This window comes from Macaca fascicularis, chromosome 13 (assembly GCF_037993035.2).
Source record: "Macaca fascicularis isolate 582-1 chromosome 13, T2T-MFA8v1.1".
Lineage (NCBI taxonomy): Eukaryota > Metazoa > Chordata > Mammalia > Primates > Cercopithecidae > Macaca > Macaca fascicularis.
This window is the reverse complement of record NC_088387.1, coordinates 5,617,000-5,642,894: the sequence shown is the minus strand read 5'-3', so window position 1 is coordinate 5,642,894 and position 25,895 is coordinate 5,617,000. Positions and strand designations below refer to the sequence as shown.

The 25,895-nt window shown below is 46.5% G+C and overlaps 1 protein-coding gene and 1 long non-coding RNA gene across 34 annotated transcripts in view; one reads left to right on the top strand and one right to left on the bottom strand.

Moving 5' to 3' along the window:
- Positions 1-25,895, top strand: part of TBC1D8 (TBC1 domain family member 8) — a 241,555-nt gene that overhangs the window by 91,807 nt on the left and 123,853 nt on the right. For 29 of the 33 annotated variants that reach the window (XR_012421958.1, XR_012421956.1, XR_012421953.1 and 26 more), the window contains exon 1: positions 17,456-17,735. The exons of 3 other annotated variants lie outside the window; for them this stretch is intronic. Coding sequence is in view for 9 of the 30 variants with exons in the window: in XM_074011113.1 (XP_073867214.1) it covers positions 17,609-17,735 (127 nt within the window). In the remaining 21 variants the exon portion in view is untranslated. Of the gene's footprint in view, positions 1-17,455; positions 17,736-17,942; positions 18,275-25,895 lie in introns of those variants that run through there. One more of the 33 variants, XM_074011114.1, reaches the window with a different exon arrangement.
- LOC107127035 (uncharacterized) lies at positions 12,896-17,327 on the bottom strand. The gene is made up of 3 exons (XR_012421970.1): positions 17,143-17,327; positions 16,161-16,951; positions 12,896-14,903 (listed from the first exon to the last, which is right to left on the bottom strand). It is a non-coding gene; the product is annotated as an uncharacterized lncRNA (long non-coding RNA).

Below are 25,895 nucleotides of genomic sequence, written 5' to 3'. Positions count from 1 at the left end.
CATTAGGGCTACAAGACTGTTTAGGAATTGATTTGCAGCCAGGCACAGAGGCTTACATCTATAATCCTAGCACTTTAGGAGGCGGAGGTGGGTGGATAGCTTGAGCCCAAGGAGTTTGAGACCAGCCTGAGCAACATGGCAAAACTGCCTTTTTACAAAATATACAAAAAATTAGCAGGGGGTGGTGGTGCACATCTGTAGTCCTAGCTACTCTGGAAGCTGAAGTGGGAGGATCAGGTGAGCCCCGGAGGTCAAGGTTGCAGTGAGCCAAAATTGCACTACACTGTACTCCAGCCTGGGCTACAGAGTGAGAGCCTGTCTTTAAAAAAAAAAAAAAAAAAAAAAAAGTACAGGTGCAGTGGCTCACGCCTGTAATCCCAGCACTTCGGGAGGCCGAGGTGGGCAGATCAACAGGTCAAGAGATAGAGACCATCTTGTCCAATATGGTGAAACCCCGTCTGTACCAAAAATACAAAAATTAGCTGGACATGGTGGTGCACACCTGTATTCCCAGCTACTCAGCAGGTTGGGGCAGGACAATCGCTTGAACCCTGGAGGCAGAGGTTTCAGTGAGCTGAGATCATGCCACTGCACTCCAGCCTGGCAACAGAGTGAGACTCTGTCTTAAAAAAAAAAAAAAAAAAAAAAAGGCCAGGTGTGGTGGTTCATTCCCGTAATCCCAGTACTTTGGGAGGCCAAGGGGGGTGGATCACGAGGTCAGGAGATGGAGACCATCCTGGCTAACACAGTGAAACCCTGTCTCTACTAAAAATACAAAAAAAATTAGCTGGGCATGGTGGCGGGTGCCTGTAGTCCCAGTTATTTGGTAGGCTGAGGCAGGAGAATGGCGCGAACCCGGGAGGCAGAGCTTGCAGTGAGCTGAGATCTCACCACTACACTCCAGCCTGGGCAACAGAGAGAGACTCCATCTCAAAAAAAAAAAAAAAAAAGAAAAAACAATTGATTTGCATTTCTATTGTTCCTATAGATAGGATCTCTGACATTAGAATCATAGGCTTTTTTCTTTTGAGATAGGGTCTGCTCTGTTGCCAGGCTGTAGCGCAATGGCACAATCATAGCTTGCTGCAGCCTTAACCCCCAGGGCTCAAGCTATCCTCCCGCCTCAGCCTCCTGAGCAGCTGAGACTAGGAGTGTGTCAGGCCTCTGAGCCCAAGCTAAGCCATCATATCCCCTGTGACCTTCATTTATACATCCAGATGGCCTGAAGCAACTGAAGATCCACAAAAGAAGTGAAAATAGCCTTAACTGATGACGTTCCACCATTGTGATTTGTTTCTGTCCCACCCTAACTGATCAATGTACTTTGTAACCTCCCCCACCCTTAAGAAGGTTCTTTGTAATTCTCCCCACCCTTGAGAATGTACTTTGTGAGATCCACCCCCTATCTGCAAAACATTGCTCCTAACTCCACCACCTATCCCCAAACCCTGTAAGAACTGATGATAATCCACCACCCTTTGCTGACTGTCTTTTCGGACTCAGCCTACCTGCACCTAGGTGATTAAAAAGCTTTATTGCTCACACAGTCTGTTTGGTGGTCTCTTCACTCGGACGCACGTGACAGTGTGCACTACCATGCCTGGCTAATTTTTAATTTTTTGTAGAGATGAGGGCTTGCTATGTGGAACAGGCTGGTCTGGAACTCCTGGCCTCAACCATTCCTCCCACCTCAGTCTCCCAAAGTGCTGAGATTATAGGCATGAGCCACTTAGCCTGGCCAGAATCATAAGGCTTTTGTTTAAGGATCATTTAAGATGTTTTTCAGACAGCAAATCTCGCAACCAGTTTGGAGAACCCCAACGCCCCCCAAGAGGAGCAGGATCAGCCTGAGAATACAGCTTCTTCCTCTCCCTGCCTCATGACTTCACCCTGTACTCTTCAACCAATCAACAATCTCCATACTTTGGGCCACTCCAAAACCCTTAAAAACTGTAGCCCCAAACTCCTCAGGGAGATGAATTTGAGGTTCCTCCCATCTCCTCATTTGGTGACCCTGTGATCAAACCTCTTTCTCTGTTGTAAACTGGTATCGCCGCATTTTGATTTGCTGTATGCATTGGGCGACAAACCTCTTACAGTTACACCACGCACCTGGAAGATGGTCTGGTCTTCCTCCAGAAGCTTAGAGAAATCACTGCTTCCAAGACGAATTTTAACACTGGGTCTTTCCTTTTTCTCATTTGTTTTGTAAAGTTGGTGAAGATTGGGCCTATCTCATGGGTGTAGAGAGCTCTCCCAGGAAACCTTTTTGTTGTTATTTTTGTTGACTGATTGAGTCTAATTGTCGGAGGCATTTGAACCAGAGCCAGCCCCATTTTGAATAGGGGCTGAGTGAAATAAGGCTGAGACCTACTAGGCTGCATTCCCAGGAGGTTTAGGCATTCTTAGTCACAGGATGAGATAGGAGGTCGGCACAAGATATGGGTCACAAAGACTTTGCTGATATAACAGGTTTTGGTAAAGAAGTTGCCAAAACCGGCCGGGCGCGGTGGCTCAAGCCTGTAATCCCAGCACTTTGGGAGGCCGAGGCGGGTGGATCACGAGGTCAGGAGATCGAGACTATCCTGGCTAACATGGTGAAACCCCGTCTCTACTAAAAATACAAAAAACTAGCCGGGCGAGGTGGTGGGCGCCTGTAGTCCCAACTACTCGGGAGGCTGAGGCAGGAGAATGGCGTAAACCCGGGAGGCGGAGCTTGCAGTGAGGTGAGATCCGGCCACTGCACTCCAGCCTGGGCGACAGAGCCAGACTCCGTCTCAAAAAAAAAAAAAAAATAAATAAATAAATAAATAAATAAATTCTTCAGTGTATTCCACTGTCTACAGTGAATACAATTCTGTAGACAGTGGAATACAATTCTTCAGTGTTTTACTGAGAATTGCAATATTGATTTGATTCCTAATCATCTGTTTGTGATCTTTTTCTTCTTTTTGGAAGGGTTTAGGATCTTTTTATCCTGGATGCTCTGCAATAACCCTGTCAAGGGTTTTTTTTTTTTTTTTTTTTTGATAGGGTCTTGCTGTCACCCAGGCTGGAGTGCAGTGATGCAATCAGGGCTCACCGCAGCCTTGACCTCCCTGCTCAGGAGATCCTCTCACCTCAGCCCCCTAATTAGCTGGGACCATGATTGAGTACCACTAATAAACTTTTTGTGTTTTTTTTTTGTTTTTTTTTTTGTTTTTGGAGATGGAGTCTCACTCTGTCACCAGGCTGGAGTGCAGTGGTGCGATCTCAGCTCACCAAAACCTCTGCCTCCCAGGTTCAAGTGATTCTTCTGCCTCAGCCTCCCAAGTAGCTGGGATTACAGGCATGCAACACCACGCCCAGCTAATTTTATAATTTTAGTAGAGATGCGGTTTTCTCCATGTTGGCCAGGATGGTCTCCAACTCCTGACCTCAGGTGATCCACCTGCCTGGGCCTTCCAAAGTGCTGGGATTACAGGCGTGAGCCACCGTGCCCAGCCTGTATCTTCTTTATAGATGTTCACACTAAGGAGAGCAATATAATTCAGTGAGGTGTTTGTCAAAGGAAACTTAAGAGGAAAAATAAATGTTTAACAGACATAATTGTATTTATCACAGAGTTATAATTGGTGAGTTTCAACTTTTATACTCTAGGGTTGCCGCCAGCCACAAGTGGTGATTAAGCAATTAAAATGTGTCCAGTGTGAATGAAAAATGAAATTTTATTTTGAAAAACACTTCATTACTTTACATTTAAATCTAGAGACATGCACAGTGGCTCACACCTGTAATCCCAGCACTTTGGGAGGCTGAGGTGGGCAGATCACCTGAGGTCAGGAGTTCAAGACTACACTAGCAACATGGTTCACTCCATCTCTACTAAACCAAAAATCATCTGGGAGTGGTGGTGTGTGCCTGTAATCCCAGCTACTCAGGAGGCTGAGGCACGAGAATTGCTTGAACCCGGGAGGCAGAGGCTGCAGTGAGCCAAAATGGTGCCATTGTACTCCAGCCTAGGGTGACAGAGCAAGACTCTGTCTCAAAATAAATAAATAAATAAATAAAAATAATAGATAAATAAATTTAAATCTAAATAGCCACACATGGCTAGTGGCTACCATATTGGACAGCAGAGTTCTAGAATCTCACAAATTTTCCTTTTCTTCATTTCATAGCATTTTCTGTAACATGAGGGGAATTAAACATTTGAGCTTTCACTGAAGCTATACACTAATGTGTCATCTTAGTCCACTAGTGTTGCTATAAAGAAATACTTGAGGCAGGGTAGACTGAGTGCGGTGGCTCATACCTGTAATCCCAGCACTTTGGGGGGGCCAAAGCAGGCGGAGCGCCTGAGCTCGGTAGTTCAAAACCAGCCTGGGCAACATGGCAAAATCCCATCTCTACTAAAAATACAGAAAATTAGCTGGGCATGGGCCGGGCACAATGGCTCATACCTGTAATCCCAGCACTTTGGGAGGCCAAGGTGGGCGGATCATGAGGTCAGGAGATCAAGACCATCCTGGCTAACATGGTGAAACCCCATCTCTACTAAATGTACAAAAAATTAGCCAGGCGTGGTGGTGGGCACCTGTAGTCCCAGCTACTTGGGAGGCTGAGGCAGGAGAATGGCATGAACCTGGGAGGTGGAGCTTGCAGTGAGCCAAGATTGCACCACTGCACTCCAGCCTGGGTGACAGAGTGAGACTCCGTCTCAAAAAAAAAAAAAAAAGAAAAAAAGAAAATTAGCTGGGTGTAGTGGCAAGCACCTGTAATCCCAGCTACTTGGGAGGCTGAGGCAGGAAAATCACTTGAACCCAGGAGGTGGAGGTTGCAGTGAGCTGAGATCATGCCACCGCACTCCAGCCTAGATAACAGCAAGACTCTGTCTCAAAAAAAAAAAAAAAATACTTAAAGCAGGGTAATTCATAAGGAAAAGAGGTTTATTTAGCTCACAGTTCTGTAGGTTGTACAGGAAGCATAGCACCAGTATCTGCTTGTGGTGAGGCCTCAGGAAGCTTCCACTCATGGGAGAAGGCAAAGAGGGAGCTGGCGTGTCACATGGTGACGGGGGGAAAGAGACAGAGGAGGAAGTGCCAGGCTCTTTTTTACAATCAGATCTTGTGGAAACTACTAGAGTAAGAATTCACTCATTACCAGGAGGACAGCACCAAGACACTCATGAGGCATCAGCCCTCATGACCCAAACACCTCCCACTTGGCCCTGCCTCCAACACTAGGGATCATATTGTTACTGAGAAATCAATAGGCTGACTGCCCAATATGCATTGGGGCCAATACCATGGCATTAGTTTTTGAGAAAAGAAAAGCTCTGGCTGGGTGCAGCAGTTCATGCCTGTAATCCTGGCACTTTGGCAGGCCAAGGTGTGTGGATTGCCTGAGTTCAGGAGTTTGAGACCAGCCTGGACAATGTGGTGAAACACCATTTCTACTAAAAATACAAAAAAAATCAGCCAGGCATGGTGGCGCACGCCTGTAATTCCAGCAACTTGGGAGGCTGAGGCAGGAGAATTGCTTGAACCTGGGAGGTTGACGTTGCAGTGAGCTGAGATTGTGCCACTGCACTCCAGCCTGAGCGATAGAGTGAGACTCTGCATGGAAAAAAAGAAAAAGCTTTATTGCAATTCGACTGCCAAGGAGACAGGAGAAATGCTCAAATCTGTCTTGCCAAGCAGGGTTTGGGTTGGGTTTTATTTTTATTATTTATTTATTTATTTATTTTTGAGATGGAGTCTCACTCTGTCACCCAGGCTGGAGGGCAGTGGTGCCATCTCAGCTCACTGCAACCTCTGCCTCCCATGTTCAAGCGATTCTCCTGCTTCAGCTTCATGAGTAGCTGGGATTACAGGGGCACACTGCCACGCTCGGCTAATTTTTGTATTTTTAGTAGAGATGGGGTTTCACCATGTTGGTCAGGCTGGTCTTGAACTCCTGACCTTGTGATCTGCCTGCCTCGGCCTCCCAAAGTGCTGGGATTATAGGTGTGAGCCACCGTGCCTGGCCTGGGTTGGGTTTTATAAGTATAGGGTAATGAAGTGTGATCTGATTAGATCTTGCAATGAGATGATGCCAGGAGGCATGATCTGACTGAATCCTGTCATGGGGTGATGGCAGAGCTCAGTCTGATTGGATCCTGGATTCTGCCGGGCAGCGTGGCTTCTTACTTTAGTCCCTATTCCTTTGAGCACTTAGGTTCCTCCTGGGGTTGCAAAGCTTGGTTCCTTTGGGCGTGCTCAGGTTACCTGTCCTTCAACCTGGGCGTCCACGGCAACTAATAAATAACTCAACTTTATTACATGATAGTTGAACCAGACTGCTCTGATGTGGTTACAAAATTTCAACCTGAGATATGGAGGAGACCAATATCCCAACTATATCATGTCCATAGACTACACATGTTATAACATAATTGGGACATGAATAGTTTTACACAGATTTCGGTAATTAGGGGGTAGATTAAATAATACGATAATCAACACATACTTAAAATCTAGAAGAAAAAATATGTTAACATCAATAGGTGTGATGAAGTGAAAGAGGAAAGGACACAATATAGTTTGGTGAATAACAATCAGAAATCAGACAGATAAGAGGATGTCCTGCTCTTACTGGTTCAATGGTGGCTGAACATGCAAAGAAAACATTTTCAGGTCAAATCCTGGGTTCTCAGAAAGAACAGTGTAATTTGTACCTTGGGAAGATTCCAGTTTATGAAGGTCCTTTTAATCAAAATTCTTTTCTTTCTGCTTAAGGAGCTTATGATTGAAATAGAATGCAGATTCTGTATCAGCTGAAGATTAGTAACCTTTCAGAACTAATTAGAGAACATTCCAAGGTTTTGTCCTTTGATTTAATACTATTATGGTGTAGGGGTTCTTAGTATAGGTTCTCTGAATTATAAAAAAATGAAACAAACTGGTTGTAAAATAGGGAAATAATTTGGAATAGGACAGGGCCATTTGTACATTCCCTACCGTAATTTTCCTTGGCACATGTGCAGACTCACAATCATTGCCATTTGTTATGATTTTTCAGATTCTAATGTGTGTGTGTTTTGAGATGCAAAAAGAGCTAAAAAGGAAACCTAAGATTTGCTTTTCCCTGCCTAGTTCCGCCCCCTCATCTCTTTTGGCCTCTCCTTGTCCTTGTTTCTCCAGAGAGGAGTGCCTGGCCTGGGTGCAGCCTGGAAAGTCTTGGGAAGGGTATTCTGAGGAGCTGGATGCTAGCTAGACTTTTGTTGGAGCCTTTCAAATATGTTGACATAATATAAGTACGGAGATAGGGAAATGCAAGCAGAGGTTGGGTGAACTGCCCTAGACGACAGACGGTTGGCTGTAATTTACTTTAAACTATGTTAGTGCCGGCTATCAAATGACATATATGTGCATGCTCACTGGTTTCAATCCACATTCTACAGACAGCATCAGATACCCTAATCCCAATAACGAATGCACACTCCTGGAGCCGTTAGAGCACATGTAATTAAATGCCTACACTTTTAGCAGGGGGTGGTGGTAGGCACCTGTAATCCCAACCACTCAGGAGGCTGAGGCAGGAGAATCACTTGAACTCTGGAGGCAGAGGTTGCAGTGACCCAAGATTGCGCCACTGCACTCCAGCCGGGGCGACAGAGCAGACCCTATCTCAAAAAAAGCAAAAATGCCTATACTCCAGCTGTCTTTCTCTCCAATCGATGACAAGGATTTTGTTAATTATCCCAAGGGATTTTGGAAGAGTAATTTTATTGGTGAAATTCATTGCATTCGAGAAGGTAGGTTGGATAAAATTGGTTGGTAGGCCGGGCATGGTGGCTCACACCTGCAATCCCAGCACTTTGGGAGTCCGAGATGGGTGGATCACCTGAGGTCAGCAGTTTGAGATCAGCCTGGCCAACATGTATTCTCTCCTAAAAATACAAAAATTAGCTGGGTGTGGTGGCAGGTGCCTATAATCCCAGCTACTTGGGAGGCTGAGAGAGGAGAATCACTTGAACTTAGGAGGTGGGGGTTGTAGTGAGCTGAGATCGCACTACTGTACTCCATCCTGGGCAACCGAGTAAGATTCTGTCTCAGAAAAAAAAAACAAAACAAAAACAAAAAAAACTGGCCAAGTACAGTGGGGTCACTCCTGTAATCCCAGCACTTTGGGATGCCGAGGTGGGTGGATCACGAGGTCAGGGGTTCAAGACCAGCCTGGCCAAGATGGTGAAACACCATCTCTACTAAAAATACAAAAATTAGCTGGGCATGGTGGTGGGCGCCTGTAATTCCAGCTACTCGGGAGGCTGAGGCAGAGAATTGTTTGAACTTGGGAGGTGGAGGTTGCAGTGAGCCAAGATCACGTCACTGCACTCCAGCCTGGGCAACAGAGTGAGACTCCGTCTCAGAAAATAAAAAACGAAACAAAAACCCAAAACACTGGTTAGTAGCAAGGCCTTTGTCCCTCCCCCTCCTGGAATGGTATTTGAGGCTTGACCTAAATGGGCCCACGTCCAGCTTCTGACTCAAAGCATTCTGGTTTCCTGGTGCCAACCATGAAGTTACTTCTAGGATACAGTCAAATTTTTACTTTGGCTAAACATTTAATGCAAGTTGTGGTCAACGACCTGAGACTTCAGGAGCTTACAGAACAGGATGTAGGGTTATCTTGGGCTCTCTTTCTAATAAATGAGTTAAAAAAAAAATTTTTTTTTTAAATTTTTGGAGGTACATAGCAGGTGTATATATTTAGAGGGTACCTTTTTTTGGGACAGGGTCTCGCTTTGTCACCCTGGCTAGAATGCAGTGGAATGAACATGGCTCACTGAAGCCTTGACCTCCTATGCTCAAGTGACCATCTGGCCTCAGTCTCCAGAGTAGCTAGGACTATAGGCACATACCACCATGCCCAGCTAATTAAAAAACGTGTGTGTGTGTGTGTGTGTGTGTGTGTGTGTGTGTGTGTGTGTGGAGAAAGGGTCTTGCCATCTTGCTATGTTGCCCAGGCTGGCCTCAAACTCTTGGGCTCAAGTAATCCTCCCACCTCGACCTCCCAAAGTGCTGGGGTTACAGGTGTGAGCCACCATGCCCGGCCTCTAATACATGTTTAATGCATGTTTGAGTGTGCTGCAAAATTTAAGAGACTTGCTTGCATTTTAACAAATGACCTATCTTGAGTTATACGGTGGTGATGAAGGGGACATCTACACCCTCACTTATTTCAAACCAGTAGTGGCTACTGACATTTAGCAAAAAAACCCTAGTGGTTACACATAACCAAACTAACTGTTTGTTTGCAATAAAGATTGAATGTGGAGAGGTCATTATTTCTGAGTTGCTATTATCCTTTCCTGGGGTGCTTGACTCTCACTGTGCTTGCGAGAATGCTGGGGAAGGTCCCTCAGTATGCAGGATACAAAAGTGATTTCAGAATTGCAGACAGAGGTGAGACATGTCACAGGTACACCCAGGGCTAGGGTTGGAATAACCCAGAGGTGATTATAACAGTTGCTATTTAGAAGACATGCACAGGACAAGCCTGAGGTAGGTGTATGACTTAGGTTACTTTACTTAAGCCTTATAATATCTTAGTGAGACATAGGTATCCCTGTGAAGAAACTGAAATTGTAAGAGATTAAGGAACTTACCTGTGGTTGCATAGCTAGGAGCTAGGAAAAGGAGATTTTTGAATCCATATCTGCCTCCTTTGAAGCCCATGTTATTTGGATGATGGCTCTAATTTTTTTTTTTTTTTTGAGACGCAGTCTCGCTCTGTCGCCCAGGCTGGAGTGTAGTGACTGGATCTCAGCTCACTGCAAGCTCCGCCTCCTGGGTTTACGCCATTCTCCTGCCTCAGCCTCCCCAGTAGCTGGGGCTACAGGCGCCTGCCACCTCGCCCGGCTAGTTTTTTGTATTTTTTAGTAGAGATGGGGTTTCACCGTGTTAGCCAGGATGGCCTTAATCTCCTGACCTCGTGATCCGCCCGTCTCGGCCTCCCAAAGTGCTGGGATTACAGGCTTGAGCCACCGCGCCCGGCCTATGGCTCTAATCTTTATTGAAAGTAATGCTAAGGAAAAATATAGATGCCACTCTGCTTCCATTAATAAGACTGAAACCAATTTAAACTGTTCATTAATGGAAAAAGCACTGGGCTGAGATTTGGAAAAGCCTAGCAGCAAATCCTGGTTCTGCCATGTAGGGGATATGTGATATTGGCAAGTTTCTAAACTTTTCTGTGGGCTGAGTGTTCTCATCTGTAAAATGGGACTAATTTTAACTTCCTTTTAGATTTATTGTGAGAAATAAGTGAGACATCTGTTGAAAGTACAAGCACAGAGCTTAGTATATAGTAGTCCTCCATCAGTGTTCTTTTCCCCTGGGGGAAACTCATCCTACTACGACATAAAGCCAGGATCCAGCATTTATTTATTTATTTTGAGACAGTCTCGTTCTGTCGCCCAGGCTGGAGAGCAGTCGCGTGATCTCGGCTCACTACAATCTCGACCTCCTGAGGTCAAGCAATTCTCATGCCTCAGCCTCTCGAGTAGCTGGGATAACAGGCGCCCGCTACCATGCCCGGCTAATTTTTGTATTTTCAGTAGAGACAGGGTTTCACTGTGTTGGCCAGGCTGGTCTCAAATTCGTGACCTCAGGTGATCCACCCCACTTGGCCTTCCAAAGTGCTGGGTTTACAGGCGTGAGCCACTGCACCAGGCCTACAATTTTTTTTGAATCCCAGGAATCTCTCACAGTGCTGGTCTGTTTAACATATTCAATGGCTGTTTCTTGACTTTGCAAATCCCTTGAAACTTGTTAGCTTATTCCTGGGCTTCTTGTGACTCATTTTGAGTGTGTTTTGCACCCATTGGATGGAAGGCACTGTGGCAGAAGGTGTGAATACAACACCTAGGGCTCCTTCACTGCCTGTTACCTTACAACTGAGCTGTCAGAAGTGGGAGAGAACCTGCAGCCTGGGCCAATGATCTGCCCTTCACAGCATTCATGTTATAAGAGGAAATACAAAATCATGATTTAGACAAGCAGTCAAGCTAGAAATGTGAGCCAAAAGTCAACCAGGAAAATGTGATAGCAGTTTTCAAAAGGAAATCAATAATATCAAAAGCATACATTTAAAAAATTATTTTAAAGATTAAAAAAATTAAATCAATGAAAAACCAAAAACTACATTTAGTAGCTATCTGGACACTAATAGAAGCTTGTAGGTAACATAAGTGACAATTCTATTAAGAACTAAAGAGTATTAATTATGGGCCGGGTGTGGTGGCTCATGCCTGTAATCCCAGCACTTTGGAAGGTCGAGGCAAGAGATCACCTGAGGTCAGGAGTTTGAGACCAGCCTGGCCAACATGGTGAAACCCCATCTCTACTAAAAATACAAAAATTAGCTGGGTGTGGTGGTGCATGCCTGTGGTCCCAGCTACTTGGAAGACTGAGCGTGGAGAATCGCTTGAACCCGGGAGGCAGAGGTTGCAGTGAGCTGAGATCATGCCACTGTACTACAGCCTGGGTGACAGAGAAACAGAGTCTCCAAATAATAATAATAATAATAATAATAATAAAATAAGAGTATTACTTGTGAAGGAAAACTAGAAATGCCTTATCATTGCTTTTTTGTATTGGGTCTAACATTTTCAGAATATTTACCTTTTCTTCCCCATTTCTCTCTCCTTTTCCTTCTTCCTCCTCTGCATGTAGGAAGGGAAGGGCAAGGGGCTGGTGATGCTGTCTGGAACAGCTGACATGGGCAGGCTGGGCTGCTAGGACAGAGACCTAGGAGCCAGGTCCTGGATCTAGGAAAAGAGGTCCTGGCCCAGCACCACCCCTCACCCCCAAGTGGAAGTCATCATCACATGGATAGGCTTTGTGTGTGCAGTTTCCTTCCCCTGCACAAGAGATTTTGGTATTTCTCGCCAAACCAATGATGAGTTGGGCCAGTCACCTGCCAGTTGAGTTCATGTTAACTACAAGCAAGCGCTGACAGTGAAGTGTGGAATGAGTGGTGCGCTTTCATCTCTGAATGCTTGCCATCCCACGGCAGGACGTGCAACGTGCTCGTCCTTCTATGACCTTTCTCAGTCTGCCAGTCGCCACGTGAGGGGGACCACAGCAGGCAGATGTCCCTGAGGTTTGGGTGCTCTCAGAGGAGGGAGGTGTCCTAGAGGTTGGGTCTACTTCTCAAGGTTTTGCCAAGGTCGAAGGGACTAGTATCTCTTCTCGGGGCCAGTGAGTATGTTTAGTGGGGTGTTTGTATCCTGGATAGGAGAGCGAAAGTAACTTTGAAGGTCATTTTCTCTGTATTTTATTTATTTATTTTTTGAGATGGAATCTCTGTTGCCACGCTGGAGTGCAGTGGCGTGATCTCAGCTCACTGCAACCTCTGCCTCCCGAGTTCAAACGATTCTCCTGCCTCAGCCTCCTGACTAGCTGGAACTATAGACGTGTGCCACCATGCCCAGCTAATTTTTGTATTTTTGTACAGATGAGGTTTCACTATGTTGGCCAGGCTGGTCTCAAACTCCTGACCTCGTGATCCGCCTGCCTTGTCCTCCCAAAGTGCTGGAATTACAGGCGTGAGTCACCACACCCCGCCTTGAGGGTCCTTTTCTCTTCTCTCTCCTTTTTTTTTTTTTTTTTTTTTTTTTTGTAGAGATGGGGTCTCATTATGTTGCCCAGGCTAGTCTCAAACTCCTGGCCTCAAGTGATCCTCCTGCCTCAACCTCTCAAAATGCTGGGGTTACAGGTGTGAACCATTGTCCCTGGCTTCTCCTTTTTCCATCTTTCAACTACAACAAAATATTTTCAACACCCTACTAATCCTTTTCCCTGTCGTCTTACTGCTAAAGAATAATTTCCAAAAAGTTAAAAGTGTGAGTCTCATTGTAAATATAAAATGAACATGGATCAAAGATTTTATTCAACTCATTCATTAATGAGGCAATCAGTACAATGTTAAGATTAGTTCAAAGGAGAATTCGAAGAACAGATATATAGGTATAGACATGGGTATTAATCAGGAATGCCGAGTGAATTTGCTAGTGGACGCAAAACTAATTAATATTCTATAGGATATCTTTATGGACCAAAGTTTATTGGCATTGCTTTGGACAGGAGTCATGTGCATTATGATCTGTTTCCTACAAGTTACCTTTTAAGGTATTCAGCGTTTTCTGTATATTCATAGTATATTAAGAAACATTGGCTGGGTGCAGTGGCTCACACCTGTAATCCCAGAACTTTGGGAGGCCGAGGCAGGTGGATCACCTGAGGTTAGCCTCACCAACATGGCAAAACCCCGTCTTTACTAAAAATAAAAAAAAAAGTTAGCCAGGCGTGGTGGCATGTGCCCTGGAGTCTTAGCTACTCGGGAGGCTGAGGCACGAGAATTGCTTGAACCTGGGAGGTGGAAGTTGCAGCAAGCAGAGATCACACCACTGCACTCCAGCCTGGGCAACAGAACCAGACTCTGTCTCAATTAAAAAAAAAAAAACAGAAAAAGAAAAGAAACATCACCACATTTTCTAAAATATTTTAATCACTCCAATATATAACACACTAAATCATGAATCCCAAGTGAGTGTATGCATATTCATAAATTTTGCTGAATCTTTATATATTTTTTTTATTCGAGACAGGGTCTTGCTCTGTCAGCAGGCTGGAGTGCAGTGGTGCCATGATAGCTCTCTGCAGCTTGACCTCCTAGGTTCAAATGATCCTCCTACCTCAGCCTTTGAGCAGCTGGGACCAGAGGCATGCGTGCACCACCACACGTGGCTAATTTTTAAATATTTTGTAGAGATGGTGTCTCTACACCATCTCGGTGTTACCGAGGCTGGTCTTGAACTCCTGGCCTCAAGCAATCCTCCTGTCTCTGCCTTCCAAAGTGCTGGGAATACAGGCGTGAGCCACCATGCCTGGCCTAACCTACTATTGCATCCTCCTTAGTCTAACACTTTAGAATCCATTCCCATACACAGTTCTCAGCTTCTTTGCAACACATATGGGCAAGATTTTTTTCCAGCTTTTGTGGTATATAATCTATTTCCATCCTCCCCTTCTCTGGCTGACCTTGCATTTATCTTTCTGGGCTCTGTAGGGAGTTTATTCTTGTTATGGTCCTGGAGTCAATGAGGTACATCAGGGGCAAGTCTGGAGGAGAAGAGGCATCCATGTGGGAGGCAAAGGCCCCAGTCAAGTCTTGAAAGGTCTTAATCTAAGTGAAGGCGAATTTCCTTTCACAGGGGAGGCAGGGCTGCTTCCATACACAAGGGGGCTTTGGGATTTGGGAATTTGACTTTGTCTGTGTCTGTCCAAATGTTCCTATCACAAGTCTATGGTCCTACTCCTTCCCAATCAGTGTCCTAATCTTAGCAAGAGAACTTGCTGAGGTTGAGCACTTAACCTTTGCCACAATTCTGTAATCTGTACAATTATATTTAGTATCTGAAGATGAACTTAGTCTGTCCCGTGCCTACCCCAGATAAATGGTTCTTTGAATTTCAGCATATCTATCTTAAAATGAGAATTTAATACTTCATGCTTATCTTTTCCGTTGTTCAAAAACTCTCCAGAGCAGTCAGAAACATCCATTTCACTCTACAATCTTTATAATTATTACTGTTGCCATAGCAATCAAGTGCAACAGCAGCAAAAGCCCCCAAAGCTTTGTGGTCCATCTGCCCCTCACACTACTCCCAGTGCTAACTGGAGTAATCCTGCTGCCCCTGTATGCCATGGGTTACTAGCATCCCTTTTGTTCCCTATGCACGCATGAATCTGCGTGTAACCCAGCCAGAATCCCCGTTGAGAAACTGTTTCCTGGGGTCACTCCGCTATCAGCCAGGGTCTTGGTAGGAAATGCAGTCCATCTCCGAAAGGTTGAAGAAACTTGCTGCTCAACAGCTGTGGGCAGAATTACAGAGGCAACTGCATTAATATGCTAGGACGGCTGTAACAAAGTACGAATAGTGAGGTAGCTTAAACAACAGAAATGTATTATCTCCCAGTTCTGGGAGCTAGACATCTGAGATCAAGGTTGTCGGCAGGGAAGGATCTGTTTCAGGCCTCTCTCCCGGCTTCTGGCAGTTCCTTGGCTCGCAGCAGCACAACTCTAATCTTCTCATGGTGTTCTCCTTGTGGATTTATCTTCCCAAATTTCCTCTTTTTATAAGGACACCGGTCATTATGGATTAGGGGCCGCCCTAATAACCTGATCTTAAGTAATTACATCCGTAATCATCCTTTTTTCAGATAAGGTCACATTCTGAGTTGCTGGGAGTTAGGACCTCAAATCTGGGGAGACAAGTCAACCTGGAACCCCATCAAGGGTGATGAGCACATAGAGATGAGCAACAGCGGGAAGTGGTTAGGGCTCTGCTGGACTTCTCCACCCGCTCCTCCAGATCCCCTCTTCACCCTCCTCTTCACATCGCCTTGTTGCGTGCCTGGGAGGCTGACTGCCACAGACTGCAGCCTGCGCTCCCTTGCCTCCTACTGGCTTCTATTTGACTTGGGTAATGGCACAGGCAGGAGGTGGGAGAGAGAGAATAGAAACACAGTCCCTCATAGTACCCTCCCATGCCTTCCCAATGACTTTCATATCCCTCTCCGTGCTTCTGTCATATTTAATATTTGGCAGATGAGAGCTGAATAATCTTTAAAATATGAGTGAGTGTGTGTGCACCGTTTCAAAAGTTTTTGAACATTTAATAATAATGGCTGATGTTGAGTACTTTGTGTTGTACTTACTACAGCATGCTCTTGATAGTTCCTAAAAGGGAGGCACTCTGATTATCCTAATTTTAGAGTTGAGTAAACTGAGGCTCATTGAGATGGTATCTTGCCCAAGGTCAAGATCACACAGCTAAATTAGCAGCAGTTGCAGGATTCGATTTGGGGCTGTCAGCCACCAGAGGCTGCTCTAAACCACAAGGTCATCTGCAGTGATCCATTTACCAGACATGACCTCCCCTACTTGACCTCCTGTCAAAGTCATATTCATTTTTAAGTTCTAGTCTAGCAACAGCTGTTCTGTGGGACTTGCTCAACTCCTTCCCCAAGAACTGACCACGCGGTCTGCATACTGCTCTCTGCTCACTGCCCTCCCTTCGTTGCCTCCTGTTAGGAAACCTACCGCTCTTTTCTGACTCATTTTCCTACCTGTGAGTTCTTCAGGGCAGACAGAATCCCAGTTCATCTCTGCGATTCCCGGGCCTGGCAGTGTGTCTGCCCCGGAGGTGCCAGTAAATGTCTCTGGAAGGAATGTTTTCTTACCGTCCCTGACTGTTCCATACGCCCTGGTGCACCCTAATAGTCCCGGTTGTCACTGACTTCCTTCCTCAGTTTCATTCAGAGGCTATCTGTTAGTGGCTGCCAGTCCTGGACCATGCTCTCTCTCCTGGCCTCTGGGTGGGCGTTCTTGTCCCCCGCCCACAGGGTTCTTGTCCGCCAGCTCTGGTCAGGGTTTCTGAGCTGCTCCCTTCTGGGGGCGCTTCCCTCAGTTCCCAGGCGTCCTGGGGGTGGGGGTGGGGTTGTCAGGATTGACTTGACTTCCAGTTCAGTCACGTTCTGTCAGGGATGTTTTGATGGGGTCTTCTTTTGCCAGGTAGGGTGTTGAATGTAACTGCCTCCCTGTGGAGATCTTTGGAGGTCCCCCAGCCTGCTCCAGGCCAGCCACCTTATGTCTGCTTCCACAGCATCCTTGAGGAAATACGCATTTAAAACCTGACCTCTACATTCCCTGTAGCTTCTCTTCACATCGCCTACTCCATGTTTTCCAGCTTTTCAATTTCTCTCGGAACAAAGGTTTTATTTCTAGGCAGGGCACCAACCGTGGTGGCCCTACTATCGGTACCACCAGGCCCCTCGAGGGACGTCCAGAGCTGAGTCCGGTCTGATGCTTTCTTTAGGATCCCAAACATCGCTGCCGCCTCCGCAGCGCCGTCGGATCCCTGGGGAGAGCATCCAAAACGTGAACCAAGTATTAAAAACATTGGAACATAACTGTTTTTAATTCTTACGCTATTTTTTGGTTATTTGTAATTTTTGTTGCTGTTGCTATTTTAAAAACCCAGCGCACTCAGGTTTTCTGGCGTGCATTCTGCCCCCCGCCCCCTATGAGAAATGCCCTCGGTGGGGCAACCTGCAGCTGCGAGAAGGCTTTTTCCCTGTTCCTCCTCCACGTCTCAGGTCGAGGTCATGGACCGTGGCTCTCCCGAGTTCGCCTTGGGAGCGCGGCGGGGCGGGAAGGAGGGAGCCTGGCGCAGGATTGGACTTCCTCCCTCCACTCCGGAACTGCGCGCCCGAGCGCCTGGGACGCGGAAACCCGGGAGGCGCCGCGGGAGCCGCGGGGTGGGGGCGGTCGGGGGCGGGGCCGGAGGCTGGGGCGGCACCGGGGGCGGGCGCGGGGCGGGGCCACGTGAGGGCTGCGCTGGGTGCGCGGGGCGAGCTGCGCCGGCTGCGCTCCGCGGGCTCTCAGAGCGCTGGGCACCGGCCGGGCTGTGGTTCTCGCGCGCCGCCGCTGCCGCCTCTCGAGCGGGCTCGGCTCACAGCGACCGTCGGCCGGGGAGATGTGAGCCGGGGCCGGCGGGCGCGGCCGGACCGCCGCGATGTGGCTCAAACCCGAGGAGGTGCTGCTGAAGAACGCGCTGAAGCTCTGGGTGACCCAGAAGAGCAGCTGCTACTTCATCCTGCAGCGGCGCCGCGGGCACGGCGAGGGGGGCGGCCGCCTCACCGGTAAGTGGCGCGCCGGGGCGGGCGCGGCGGCCGGGCCCGGGGCCTCGCACCCCGCCGGGCCCGCGGCCCCCAGTCCCGGGCTGCGTCGCCAGCGGTGATTTCTTGGGAGTCGCGGGGCCCGGACGGCCCTGCCGCGGGCTTGTTTTCCTTTTTTCTGCGTTTCTCCCGCGGGTTCCCGTCGAGGTCGTGTTAGAGGGGCTCCCGGGCGCGTGTGTTTTCCAGGCGAGGCAGGTGTCTTCGCCGCCTGGCCCGGTGAGCTGGAGGCCAGAATCCAAGGAGAAACGCTGGCTGGAGCGGGGCCGCCCTGGAGCAACGCGACTGCTGTGCGGGGCCAGGTGATAGGGGGGTGCGCCGGGCCGGCCCGGACTCGGCCATCTGGAGGCGCCGGAGGCTCCAGGTGGTGTCGCGGCTGGGGGCGCGCGGTGATGCGCGCCGGGCGCAGCTCTGGAGGCCGCGGTGAGCGGGAACTGTCTCCACGCCCGGAGGGGAAACCAAGGGTGGGCGAATCGCAAGCTCGTGATCTTAGAAAAATTGAACAGGTGAGTTTATTCCTGTCTTTCAGTGTCTTACAAGGAATGGTAGGAAAAAAAACTCAGGCTCGTAAAGTTGATGAAAAAGACAAAGCATTTGTTTTCAAAAAGTTATAATCCAAAGCTCTTTGAAATCTTGACGCTGGCTTACAGTAGCTAGGACACCTGTTTAAACAGGGCAGTGAAGGAATAGTTCGACTTTTTCATTTGTATCTAGGGGACTTATATGATTTTTCTTTACAATTTTGGAATCTGCATAACAGGGACCTTAGATCTCCTGTCTCGCTCCTGTTCTACTGACAAGACAGAGACCGGAGAAGTCAAAGGACCTAGTCCCCGGGTTAGTGGTTGGCGGATTTTTCTGCTCTCAGACCACAGTAGGGAAGGCCCTTCTGAGGTTGATTCTGGTAGGAGACGTACGTACTAACACGCCTGGAAACCGCAGAACCAAGTGCAAAGGGACTGGCTTTTGCTGGACTTTAGCTTCTGAGAAAGCTGGCGGTTGGTTTTGTTAGAGGAGGGCCGACTTACACGGAGACCGGGTGAGTGGGTGGGAGTTGGCAGGACGCTGCATGGAGGGAGCTGTAGGCAGCTGAGGGTTCCCCATGGAAGGGGCAGAGGGTAGTTAGGATTCTGAATGGAGGCGGGTAGGTGTAGGGTGCTTTGGTAACCAGTGGTCCTGTTGAGTGGCAACAGGGACTCAACTTGGGCAACTTGCGCAGCACGTGGGCCTGCTCCAGGAGCTGTTTTGAGCTTTGGGGGAGGGAATTGTGCAGGAGGCAGGGGCCACAGTGGCCTTGTTGGGCCCCGTGAGGCACCATGGTGCTTAGTGCCCAGGCTCTCAGGAAATGGAGGTGGGTGGTGCCCTGGGAAGAGGCATCAGAGGCGAAGAGGCAGGAATTTGTCGTCCCTCCTTTTCTTTGAGGGCAGTGTATCTTTATTTGTGGTGCATTTAGCAGGGTTCCTGGTCTATAAATGTTTCATTTAGTAGAGAGTGAGGACAAGGCCTGAGGATTTGTGAAGCCAGAAGCATAAGGACAGTTTGTCCCATAAACACTCATTCATTCACTTAGTTATGTGCACATATGTAGAATACTCTGTTCGCTGCTCTGGAAAGAGGCCGGAGAGCAGGCGGTGAGGGCGGGCTGCCTTCCCGATTCACCATCTAGTTAGTGGGTGAGATGGGTCCAGATATGGAGGGCAGAGCTGGCCCTTAGGATGCCTGGTCTGGCTTCAAGCCCGCTTCCTGTCCAGAGGGTTTCTGACTCTGTTGTCCAGAGTCTCTCTGTGATGAACTCAGTGAATTCCCTCCCTGTTTCATTCCCAAATCAAGCAGGTCCCGTGTTTGTTACTATACCTGTGGCTTTGGCATTCCTTGGTATTTACTTTGGTTTGGACTTACTGTGAATGTGCAGAATTTTCTTATGCTTAAGGGCAACAAGATCAACCATAAAGGAGGAAAAGTCTACAAAAAGACAGAGGACACTTGATGTATTTCTTGGAGACCCTGTTGATTGGGAAAGGATGACATCTGCAGCCAGACACTTTACCTTTGAGCATTTAGCTGGGAAGCCAGTACGGATGAAGCAGTGCTGACCTGCCCCGTGTACTGTGGGGGGCTGGTCTTCATGGGGCCACTTAGAATGGTTGTTAAAGTCAAGACCTATGGAAAACAGGGCAGCTCTGTGGTGGTGGTGGGTTTTGGAAAATGTAGAATTCTGATGTGGCAGATGTTTAGCAATTTAAGAGTTTAAAACCTAGACTGAGTTTCAGAAAGGAATGGGGGCTACAGTGATACACATTCTGGGCGGTTGTAGACTTTTGTTTGGAGGGAAGCAGGCAGTGGTGGCCTAAGGGGGATTGGAAGTAAAATGTAAGAGAGCAGTGATCAATAAACGTCTCTTTTCCTTTATTGTGATGCTGAATTTGTATTAATAGGAGTCTAGGCAGAGGAGATCTGGTGGTTGAAGTAATCTGAATTGCCTAACTTCAGAAATACTATCCGCTTTTGTTTCCTTGAGGATTAAAATCGGCCCTCCTGCTTACATACATGCATATACATGCGCTCTCTCTCCCCCTCTCTTCACATCTCCAGGTTTATTTTTCTCCTTAGTTCCTTCTCACTTTCTCATACAATATACCAATTTATTTTTTTCATTGCTAAATTTCCTGTTCTATGAGGGCAGAGATTTCCCTGTGGTAGTGCTCAGTATATTTGCTCAGGACGAATGGATGGGTGACTATATGCATGGATGATGGATCCCACTTTTTTCTTAAAAGTTGGGTGGGAGTAGAAGCCCAGCGTTTTGGACTGATTGCCTGGAACAGGAACATCCCCTGTCTCTTCTCAGCTTCCTGTTTACCTGGCAGTCTGACCATTATGGAAAGCTGGAGGGGTGTGGGTGGGAAACACAGTAGTTTCCTCCAGTCTTTTTTTTTTTTGTAGCTCCCTCTTTTGAGGGGGACGGATCGTCACACTAACTTCTCTGGTGGCCAGAAAGGGCGGGTGCAGATGTGGCTGCCATTGTTAACCTCCTGGGCTCTGAGCATTGCTAGGAAGGTGCCCATCTTTTCCTCAGGTTAGAGCATAGCATGGCGGAATTCAGGATTATGAGATGTTTCCAAACTTCTGCTTGCAGAAGTGATTTTGTTACTCTGGAAAGGAAGTAAAGTTACAGTCTCCAGCCACTTGTAACAAGTTCAGCCAGCTCTGGGAAAACAAAGAGCTGGAGATGTTAGCATGTGGGAAAGAGACTGCAGAGAAAGAACACGCAATGTCGCTGCCCCCTCTCCCAGGGTCTCTGAAGCACTTCAAGTGAGTGGGGTAATAAGGAACTTAAATAGCTCAAAAGCCAAAAACCTAATAACCGGATTAAAAAATGAGCAGAAGACGTTAATAGACATTTTTCAGAAGAAGACATACAAATGGCTAACAGGTACATCAAACATGCCCGGCATCACTAATCATCAGGAAAAGGCACATCAAAACCATGAGGAAATACCGCACTCCCGTTAGAATGTTTATTACTTGTTTATTTAATTAATGTTTTTCTTAGAAAGGCTATTATTGAAAAGACAAAGGAAAGAGGTGTTGGTGAGGACATGGAGAAAAGGGAACGCTCATTTGGTAGGATTGTAAGTTAATATAGCCACTATGGAGAACAGTATGGAGCATCTTCAAAAAACTGAAAATGGAACTGCTGCATGATCCTGCAGTCCCGCTACTGGGTATATATTCAAAGGAAATGGAATCGGTATGTTGAAGAGATACCTGCATTCCTGTGTTTACTGCATCACTATTTACAATACCCAAGATACGGAATCGACCTAAGTGTCCAACGAGATAAATAAAGAAAATGTGAGATATATACAACAGAACGCTATTCAACTATGCGAAAGAATGAAATCCTATCATTTGTGACAACATGGTCTCAAACTCTTGACCTTAAGCAGTCCTCCCTCCTCGGTCTTGGCCTCTCAAAGCACTGGGATTATAGGTGTGAGCCACCGTGCCTGGCACATTTGCAACAACATGGATGAACCTGGAGGAGGACATCGTGTTAAGTGAAATAAGCCAGGCACAGAAAGACAGATACTGTATGATCCCACTTATATGTGTAATCTTAAAAAAAAAAGTTGGTGTTATAAAAGCAGAGAGTAGAACAGTGATTACCAGGATGGGAGAAGATGGATGGGGAGAGGTTGGTCAACAGGTACAGAGTTATAGTTAGATAGGAGAAGTAAGTTCTGCTGTTTTTTTGCACAGTAGGGTGACTGTAGTGGTACTGTATATTACAGGATAGCTATGAGAATGAGAAACTTTTGAATGTTCTCACCACGAAGAAATGATAACTGTATGAGGTGATGGATATGCTAACTACCCGAATTGGATAATTATATAACATATGTGAGTATTGAAACATCAAATTGTACCCCATAAATATGTACAGTTACAGTGTGATGATTGAAAAATAGTGAGTGGGGCCGGGCGCGGTGGCTCAAGCCTGTAATCCCAGCACTTTGGGAGGCCGAGATGGGCGGATCACGAGGTCAGGAAATCGAGACCATCCTGGCTAACACGGTGAAACCCCGTCTCTACTAAAAAATACAAAAAACTAGCCGGGCGTGGTGGTGGCGCCTGTAGTCCCAGCTACTCGGGAGGCTGAGGCAGGAGAATGGCGGGAACCCGGGAGGCGGAGCTTGCAGTGAGCTGAGATCCGGCCACCGCACTCCAGCCTGGGCGGCAGAGCAAGACTCCGTCTCAAAAAAAAAAAAAAAAAAAAAAGAAAAATAGTGAGTGGGATGGGATAAACCTTACTCTAAAGACCAATGGGTGCAGCACACCAACATGGCACATGTATACATATGTAACAAACCTGCACGTTGTGCACACGTACCCTAGGACTTAAAGTACAATACAAAATAAAAGAAGAAAAAGACCAAATATCACCACCCAGCTGTGTCCTCTGAAGGATTTGATTTTTCAGTGTTTTATTGCATGTATTCCTGTATAATCTTGCAATTCTTTTCCTAAATTGACTGACAATTTAAAAGTTGTAATTTGAAAAAGCATTGATGTTTTCTGCTTTGCAACGTGGTTACCTTAAGCCCCCGTTCCTGTCATTGCATTTGTAGTAGTGATAGGCTAATTCCCTAAACAGAGTGAAGGGAGGAAGTATGGTATAGTGGAAAATAGTGTAAAATACAACCTTTGGAGTCAGGGTAAGTAAGTCTGTTGATTAAGAATCTGGACTGAGAGGCTTTTTAGTTTATCCAGTTTCTTTAAGCCTTACTTATAACTCAACCTTAAGAAAGGGACAATAATGAATCTTACTTTGGAGGGTTAGAAACTGTTTTCCACAGCAGCTATAGCATTTTTCATTCCCACCAGCAATGCACAATGCTTATGATTAAAATAAGGCTTAGAATGAAAATTAACAGTATACCTCAAGGGCTTAATTGTGCTTGGCACCTAGTAGGTTTGAAAGAAGAAAAGCAAAGTACAATTTGAAAAACTGAATAATGAAGGCTTCTGAGAATAAAGGTGTAAACACATTTGCATTGTAGTAAAGGACATAAGAAATATTCACTTATCTGTTAGTGCAGCATTTAATATGTATAATTAAAAGATGGAATATTTAACAGCTTGGGCTGAGTATTGCTCAAGAGGAAGGTGTTTTTGTAGAATTTGGGCACACGGCTACTCTGCCCACATTAAATCAAATCTTAGTAAAGGGAGCTTCACCTTGTTTCAAATGTTGATGTGAATGCTCATGCTGTGCCTCCAGTAAGTCACCTACTGCCTTTGGAAGAGTGTCCTAATGACTGGGGGGGGAGAAACTGACAGGCTAAGGATTCACGTGGGGTTACAAGGCTTGCTCAGAAGGACTCTATCAGAAGGTTGGAAACTGATGAAACCCAGCATGGATGTTGCATTTCTTGGCTAGTCTGTCTAAGGTTGGCTGGAGTCCTGCTCATGTAGCTGAATTTGTTGGCGAATTTTGTCTCCTCCAACAGTGAAAGTCTTTGACTCAACAGGGCAGCCTGTTATATTCTATAGCAGTCCTAGATGTTGGCTCTAGAGTCTTACGTGCAGTGGTCTTTTTTTTCTTAAAAGCACAATAGGGAAGAAACCACAAAGAAAGGAAGTAGTTCAATTTTAGAAGCATAAATCTGAAAAATTAAGTTAACTGATGTATCTTTAGGGGCTGATAATCTATTAATAAAAGCCTTGAGGTTTCCAAGAGTTGCATTTAGTGAGAGCATAATAAGGGCAATGTATTTGTAATTAGATAATCAAACAAGGCACGGATTGTGTCACTCCAGGAAATAATATAAGGTACAAATTGTGCAGGCGGTGGGATACTGGAGGGTGGCCTTTTCCGCCTAATTGGAACTCCTTAGGAAGAGCTGACAATTATTGAGAGGCTGGTAGCTTGTAAAGAATTCATTTACTAGCAGTGAAGGCAGAAGGATTTTCCGATCTGGACTCCACATTCTAGGTGGCATTGGATAAAGGAGAAATTTATTTTTTTTTTATTTTTATTTTTGGAGATGGAGTCTTGCTCTGTTGCCCAGGCTGGAGTGCATTGGTGTGACCTTGGCTCACTGCAACCTCTGCCTCCTGGGTTCAAGGGATTCTCCTGCCTCAGCCTCCCGAGTAGGACTACAGGTATGCGCCACCACACCCGGCTAATTTTTTGTATTTTAGTAGAGACAGGGTTTCACCATTGTTGCCCAGGCTGGTCTCAGACTCCTGAGCTCAGGCAACGCACCCGCCTGGCCTCCCAAAGTGCTAGGATTACAGGCGTGAGCCACCGCGCCCGGCCAAGAGGAATTTATTTAAAATGAAAGTAAATCTGGTAGTTTTTTCAGCATGGATTTTTTTCCCCTGTTTTTAAAAACTTGTATCCATGGTATTAAAAACCAGCCGTGAGCATATTTTAATCACTGCTGGGGGTTGCAGGAGCTGCCCCTGAACCACCTCTTGGTTTGCTTCTCTTCCACCTTCTCTTAAGCACAGACCCCGCAGCATGTTGGCACTTGTCTCTCCAAGGCCCCTCATGCTGGTCTCCTCCCCCATCCCCAAGCATCTGGCTAATTCTTGTGAACCTCTGGGGCTTAGTCTGAGCTCCACTTCCTGGAGATGTACCTGAGCCTTCCCCTACTCCCACCACTGTAGTCATGAAGAGGCTCTTTGAGGCTCTATCTGTTTAGGGTGAACCAGATCCTGAGCTCCAGGAGGGAGGTCACAGGTCTGTGCCCCTCTCTGCCATGCCTTTAGTGCTGATGATTCTTGTCACCAGAGTACTCTTGATAAATATTTGTTGAATACATGGATGTAGACATCAAGTAGTACAATCTTAAGTAGATCAAGTACAAACTTCATGTAGATGTCATGTAGGAGATATCAAGTTGTACATACCAAGTAAAATGGATAGATGTGAGCCTATGCAGTTGAGAAGCGTTTTGTATGTATCATCCTGGAAATGGAAATTATGTAGAATGCAGGAATAAATCAGAGTGTTGTTCTTAATTGTCTTACGTCAGCGCTGTGTGCTGTAAGGACTAGCAGTAGTTTGTGGCTGAACCAGCCCAGCTGTTAGGACTACCTATTGATGCCGCGCGAGGGGGCTCACGCCTGTAATCCTAGCACTTTGGGAGCCAAGGTGGGTGGATTGCTTGAGCCCAGGAGTTTAAGACCAGCTTGGGCAACATAACGAAATTCTGTCTCTACAAAAAAATACAGAAAATTAGCAGAGCATGGTGGCGCGTGCCTGTAGTCCCAGCTACTTGGGAGGCTGAGGTGAGAGAATCACCTGAGCCTTGGAGGTTGAGGCTGCAGTGAGCTGTGATCACACCACTGCACTCCAGCCTGGGCATTGAAATGAGACCCTCTCTTGGTGGGTGGGGGGGTGGGGGTGGTGGTGAAATAACTACCTATTGGTAACCTTGATGTAAGTGATTCCATGCAGAACCAGATTTATTCCTCTAGTGTATCACCAGCCAGCAAACACATATGTATGAATTTGAGTCATCCATATAACATTTGGTGAGTCTTTCATTCTACTGGATTTTATTATTTTCCTGCTTCCTGCTTTTTACTTAAAAAAAAAAAAAAAAAAAAAAG